Source organism: Leiobunum rupestre, chromosome 2 (assembly GCF_980474605.1).
Source record: "Leiobunum rupestre chromosome 2, qqLeiRupe1.1.hap1, whole genome shotgun sequence".
NCBI lineage: Eukaryota > Metazoa > Arthropoda > Arachnida > Opiliones > Sclerosomatidae > Leiobunum > Leiobunum rupestre.
Genome location: NC_143385.1, coordinates 35,916,276 through 35,923,717, shown reverse-complemented (window position 1 = coordinate 35,923,717; position 7,442 = coordinate 35,916,276). Strand labels below are relative to the sequence as shown.

At 34.3% G+C, this 7,442-nt stretch overlaps 1 protein-coding gene across 1 annotated transcript; it reads right to left on the bottom strand.

The window, feature by feature from the left end:
• Positions 1 to 782: 782 nt before the first annotated feature.
• On the bottom strand, positions 783 to 1,310 carry LOC149957443 (baculoviral IAP repeat-containing protein 7-B-like). Its single transcript, XM_090167034.1, has one exon. It carries the CDS (start codon positions 1,308 to 1,310, stop codon positions 783 to 785), a length of 528 nt encoding a protein of 175 aa, XP_090023160.1.
• Between the last annotated feature and the right edge of the window lie 6,132 nt (positions 1,311 to 7,442).

Here is a 7,442-nt window from a genome sequence, read left to right as displayed (position 1 = left end):
GAAGTTTCTTGTTCGGGAGGAAGATTTTCATGGAATTTGATGCCGTTTACTCAAAAATATTTGGAATACGAAATAAACTTATCAGCCAGTCTATCACTTAATGCAGCGCAAGTGCTAGCTTTAAATGAAATTAAAGTGCGTATAGATGAACAGTTAAGTCTGTTAAAACAAAGCGTACCGGTTATAGACCTAATGTTTAGTGTTTTGGTCGACAATTTTTCGAAATTTCAAGCGGGTTATAAACCATTACAGAAGCAAGTCCCCTGTGACTTTATAGAAATTTACGCCGCGTTTCGTATTTCTGAGGATCACCAAGTGGAAAAAGATTTTTTGGAACAATTTATAGGTTATTGTCCATTTGACGTAAGGGATTTGATTGATCATTGTTTAAATGATGTAATATATTTGAAAAACATTTTCAGTTTATAATTAAATTTTTTATTAGTAAATGTGTTCTTTGTTATTATACCATACGAAAAATTGGTGTACACTAGCAAATTATATACACGAGGAACCATGATAATAATAGTTTCAGTTTATTTTCAAAAAATCCTCCTCAGGACAGGCACTACTTTAGGCCTAGCGACGATGCGTAACGTCAGAAAATAGTTAGGTTATTTTAATTGTACATCATTTAAAATTTCCTTACCAACGCGTTCAGAATAGTCTTTTCGTATATCAGTTTTAATATGTTGAAAACGAGGGGAAAGACACTCGCTCACAAAGTTGTATTGATTTAACGTCTACATTTTAATACTCATTTAATTGTTTCTGGTTGAAAATTATAAAATGCTACAAAATGGTCTAGATTTTTTCCGATCTAGAGTTTCAATGACATGAGTAATTAAGCTATAGACCAGAGCCTTCTCGTTAGTGCTTGAATAGGGCGCTTGATTTGAATCATACTCGTATGGTATGTTTCTGCAGTTCTGGTTTAAAACGAATTTACATCTCGGGTAATATTTAGCGTGCTCTTCCATCGGAATATCGTTCTTGTCCCAAAATAATAGCTCTCCAGCACAACAGAAGCACTTGACACAATCTTTGTTATACGTGTAGAAGAGACCTGCTTGTGCTAAATCTCTCACGTCTATATAATCAATCGGAAAATCCTTAAACGACTGTAATCTTAGAAATTCAGATCGCATAGGTCGTAAATGCCATGGATCGTTCGTTTCGCGAAGCACGGGAATGTTATCCGTAGTTTCATCCTGAACAAATTTGCAATTCGGGAACCGTTGGATGTGAATTAGTAAAGGTACATTCCCCTCTTTCCAATCGTTAACCAAACCATCACAACAGAAACACATGACAATATTTTTATGCCCAGTGTAAAAAAGCCGGCGTTTGCCAACTAGTTTACATTTAAAAAGGTTGCCGGAAAATTTGAGTTGAAACTCTCTATTCTTTTTCTTTCAAAATGCATTTTACGTATTTAAATCTGGTAAAACATTTAGCTGGTGTAAAATGTAACCGGCGTCACGTAGCGGCCGCTGTCGTCACCTAGCGGTTAATTGTAACTGGCGTCACCTAGCTGTAACTTAAAAACCGCTACCTAGTGGTTATGGTTTTCAAAACACCTGGCACAAGAAAAAAAACCAAATATATAGTTAAACAGACGAGCGTTATTAAAGGGTACTCTTCGAAGAAAGGCATTTCTTCCAATATGTTAAACTTTATTCAAACTAATCAAGTATAGTTCAATTATAATGACTCTCAAACGGGACCAAACAGTCCAAAATTACCCTTTCAGCCGCCACACTCAATACCGAAAACACCTGCCAGTAAGTTATTTCCGCCCATTATTTCATATGACGCTATAAAATACGTTTAACCATTATTACTAAGTCAATACGCGGGAGATCATAACAGAAAGTATAAATGTTTTCAGTAACAAGTTATAGCTTTTGGTCCGAGTTTTGACGACAACGTATTTGTTAGGCTTAGCTTTTTACTGCAATATTAACCAAAATATCAACATTAAACTAACATACAGGAACATTCGTTGGTCAAGTATTTTAACATTGCTTACATTAATAATGCAGTCGTTACAATCAGGGTAGTGTGTGCTGCCACTAAGTTCTTAATTTACCCCTGGTGGTTAAACTATAATGCTCTTTAATAATAATCGAACAACGATCGTTTATAAGAGTTCAGTTTACCCCTAGTGGTGAAAAACGACTTTTTATAATCAATCTTTATGCAAACGTTGTTAATTATACCTAAGATACCACAGTATTAATTCAAACCGTCATTGATCTATTGAAATGACGAACGGTTATTGAAATATCCATTACAAAGTCAAGTGATTTACCCTACAAAGTTTACTATTATTTAAATTTCATGAGCGCGAACCTACCTTGTTATGTAAATATTTCGTATAGTGTCAATGTATAAATGCATTATATTTACTAGGATTTATAAGCGGTAATATTAAATTTTATGGGTAAAACTGATATTTTGAGGAAAATGTATACGATGTGCGTAAAGACAATTATTCGATCTAAGTCGATAAAGTTTCCCAGGTACTCTTTGGTTTGCCTTTCTTTGACAATAACGTATTCGGCCAGTCGCGCTATATTTAAAACATGGCGATCGACGGCCTCAATATCGTATTGTCCCTGAGCCCTGGTAAGCTTATTGACATGGTTGCTAATCGCGTTCATTTTGCGGTTTGTATCCCCCGAATATTTTTGAGCAGCCGGTGTTCGAATAACAATGAGGTCTTCGCGACCATCTGAAGTTTTGTATCCAATCTGTAAGGTTTATATGGAACTTTAAATATAATAATAATAATAATAATCAACTAGGCTAATACCCAAGGCACCACCATAGGCCGAAGTCATCAAACGACTTTTGAAGCCATTAATTTAGGTGGCCGGGTTACAATGCGTAGGAGGGTGGTGGCACGCCCTGCCAACAGCTCCCTACACTAACTATTACAATAAATACTATACTAATTACTATATAAATCATTAAATATAAAACTTTAAAAATTACCTCTTTTACTAAAAATCGTTTTGATGACGTATATTTATTTTTAGGCCAAATCATGGCAAAAAGAATGTGTACGGCTAAAAACGATTCCCTGAAAAAAAACTAAGTATTTGTAACAATAAAAAAACACCTATAGAAACTTACATTTTTGTTACTCCGGGAAGGTTCACTAGGGTCAGGATTGCTAGATTCGGGCGACTAAAGGATATATATACTACCTAAAACCCCCTAGGGGAAACGCGTTGGAAAATCAAGCAGGTGTTTCTATTTCGTTGCAAACCATTTTGGTTTAATTTTCGTAACGGATTTTAAGAATAATGTACAGGTGGTTAATTTTATTAATCTAACGTAACTGAAGGTGTAAATGTAACTACTCTGACGTTTTATAACCCCTAGCGGGACGTGTTGGAAACTCTAGCATCTGTTTCTATTTCGTTGCAAACCATTTTGGTTTAATTTTCGTAACGGATTTTAAGAATAATGTACAGGTGGTTAATTTTTTAATCTAACGTAACTGAAGGTGTAAATGTAACTACTCTGACATTTTATAACCCCTAGCGGGACGCGTTGGAAACTCTAGCAGGTGTTTCTATTTCGTTGCAAACCATTTTGGTTTAATTTTCGTAACGGTTTTAAGAATATTGTACAGGTGGTGTATTTTATTAATCTAACGTAACTGAAGGTGTAAATATAACATTCGACCACTTGTTTAAAAATGAAAAAGATGGCGGCGTTATCCAAGCATCGTAGCAATTACCAAACTCGGGATCACACTTTGAAATAAAAATGGATATTTTACTATCGCCGTCGCTATGAAAGTACCTAATTCGTCACCTTTAAGTACCCAGTATTTCCAAAAGCATTTCGTGACTCCATTGGAAAATCCATTTCGAGATATAGTTTGTTTTTTCAATTCTGTAGGCTTCCTTCAGCTTTCATTTTTTTTCAACAGATCATGTGATATAAACTACGTCACAAGTCGTGAAATAATTTTCATAGATGCGTTGTTGTTTTCATAAGCCAGCCGCTATGGGAAAGAGAAAGATGTCTCCACTTAGGGTACCAAAGAAATGCTGGATATGTGAGGAACGATACCAGTCCGTGAGAGGTTTCAAACAACATTTAATGACTCATTTATCTTGTAATAAAATAAAAGAAGAATCGGATCTGGCGTGTAATTGTGAGGCGAGTGAATCTCTCCATTATACCGAGCAAGAGGAAATGTCAGATGATAAAATTATCGATTATCTTAACGAACTTGGATGTAAAAAGCGCGATGAAACAATGGAATCAAACGAGTTAACAATGGTAGCAAAAACTAACGTGGTTTTTCCCGCCGAATTCAAAATGCCGACTGAAAAGCAAATGGATGCTCTGATTTATTTTCAAGAATATTGTAAAACTAATTAATTTCCTAATATTAAAACCGTTGTAAAGAAATTGTGAATAAACGTTCTTTCTATTGAATTCATTGTTATTTTTAATAACATATTAAGGGGGGCCGTATAAAGTACTTTTTAATTAAAGTAAAATAACAATGATTTTTTACAGAAAATGTTCACTGTAAAACGCGAAAATAATGTAAAGACGGTATTAAAAAACTCGGATACATATTTTTTTACATTGGAAAATTGATACTTTATTATAATATTTTTCGTTACACTTTGAAATTAAAAATATGTTTACGAGTTTTGTAATATTAATACATTTCCAACTTGGCATCCTCGAATGAATGGACACAATGGAATTTGATCGCAATGAACTATTAAAGGTATGTTGCCCTCTTGCCATTCCTCAACCACTAGTCCGCAAAGAGGACATTTGACAATCGAGTCGTTCTTGAGCGAATAAAATCCCCAGGCGGCCAACTCTTTGGTTCCATATTTAACCCAGTTTTTAAAACTTAATAATCTTTCTTGTTCTGAAAACATTTTTAAAGACTCGTAAGAAGTCTTCTTTCGTATCGTAGGAAAACCACTTTCAATTTTTATTCTCTGTGCGATATATTCCGCTTGAAGTTTTCGTCTCTGTTGTTTCAATATATTTATTCGTTTCAACAGTTCCTTATTTTCCTTATCACTCATTATTCGACTGCCGTCAAGAAAATTTACTGTAAAATGAAATATGTAACTCTTGCTTCGTAGGGTTCACCCTAAACTCGTTACCGAAAACACCTGCCAGTAAGTTATTTCCGCCCATTATTTCATATGACGCTATAAAATACGTTTAACCATTATTACTAAGTCAATACGCGGGAGATTATAACAGAAAGTATAAATGTTTTCAGTAACAAGTTATAGCTTTTGGTCCGAGTTTTGACGACAACGTATTTGTTAGGCTTAGCTTTTTACTGCAATATTAACCGAAATATCAACATTAAACTAACATACAGGAACATTCGTTGGTCAAGTATTTTAACATTGCTTACATTAATAATGCAGTCGTTACAATCAGGGTAGTGTGTGCTGCCACTAAGTTCTTAATTTACCCCTGGTGGTGAAACTATAATGCTCTTTAATAATAATCGAACAACGATCGTTTATAAGAGTTCAGTTTACCCCTAGTGGTGAAAAACGACAATTAATGCCACTTTAAAAACTAAATAGGGTCTGTTAATATCACAATAAGCCCATGTCTGCTACGTTATAATTACCACTATTTTACCTTTACACTCATTTAATAAAATTATTAGTCATTTTAAAGGTTCACAAATTGAATGAACGTTCTTTCACGTAGTGGCTCCTCCCATACTTTCGCTACCACTTACGAAAATTAACGGACCGTACATGTTAAAGTCTATTAAACCGCTACGTAAACATTCCTCGTACCGCTTGGTAAACACGGAATAATATACATGTAGTATACGATAGATTTAAATTTCAATATTAAAGATTTTTACGACATTTATAACGGCTCAATACAAGTATAGTTCTTAATACAATAATTTATATACACGATATTATTGATAAACTAACGCAAAATTATAAAGGTTCGCAGACATGTGCGACTGGTTATATGTTGTCGTAAATGTTTTATGCAATGTACACGTTTAACACGAATAACCGTTTAAAAGTTCATGTAGGGGCGACTTGTTTAAGTAACGGTTTTAGGTAACCCGAATCCATAGATTCCAGCGTGTTAAACTTTTTATAATCAATCTTTATGCAAACGTTGTTAATTATACCTAAGATACCACAGTATTAATTCAAACCGTCATTGATCTATTGAAATGACGAACGGTTATTGAAATATCCATTACAAGGTCAAGTGATTTACCCTACAAAGTTTACTATTATTTAAATTTCATGAGCGCGAACCTACCTTGTTATGTAAATATTTCGTATAGTGTCAATGTATAAATGCATTATATTTACTAGGATTTATAAGCGGTAATATTAAATTTTATGCGTAAAACTGATATTTTGAGGAAAATGTATACGATGTGCGTAAAGACATTGTATACTGTGAAACATTTATAAGGCCAGAGCTGCAAACGTTGTTAATAATACCTGACGTACCAAGCTTATTCTTAATATAAGGACAACTTGTTTCAAACTGCGAGGTTAACGAATTTAACATTGAACTTAAAATGACGATGCCGAAACAATGTCATAATAATAATCAGCTAATACCAAAGGCCCAAGTCATCCAGCGGCTTTTAGGTACGTGTTAATATAAAAAACCGTTGGGAACAACTTGTTTATAAGCGTCAAAACAACATTGTACGTGATCTAAAGGAAATATGGCGCTTCTTAAATACATTTCCTAAAAATAGCAAAGATGGCCACGCTTGGCAATTTACCCCGTTATGTACTGTTAAGAAGTCAACCTAACATAACAAAGACGATGTAAATATACTTTTACAAGTATTTGATAATTATTAAAACGCCGACGCCGCCACCCTCAGAAGTAATTAATTTTTCTACACTTAAAAAATATCTAACATGTCCCCAACGCAACTGGACCCCTAGCGTCCCCAAGTGGCAATATTAAAAATAATGTTTTTTTTTAATTTCCTATCATTCTCCCTAGACTAACAGTTTTAGGTATTAGGAACATGTACCCAAATCCATAGTTACCAACCTAGTGGCGAAAAATGGCAGCATTGCATGATTATAATAATTTTATTTATGGAAGACCTCTTTCAATAACCGTAAATCAGATGATCACGTGACGCGGCTTTTTGATCGAACCATATAGGGAAAACTTGTTACACACGCCGACACGCGAGTTATTGAAATGACTTTTGGCCACGTTAATGTAATTCACCCTTTTCAATTGACCTTGAACAAATGTTTACTTGAGATGACCCCAAACACGCTTCCTAACGGACGACAGGATATACTATCTTTACCCCGTCATTAACGTATTGACTATTTTAAAAAACTTGAAATATCCAATAAAAAACTAAACTCCCTAATTTCTTCACAAACTTTAACCCCAAA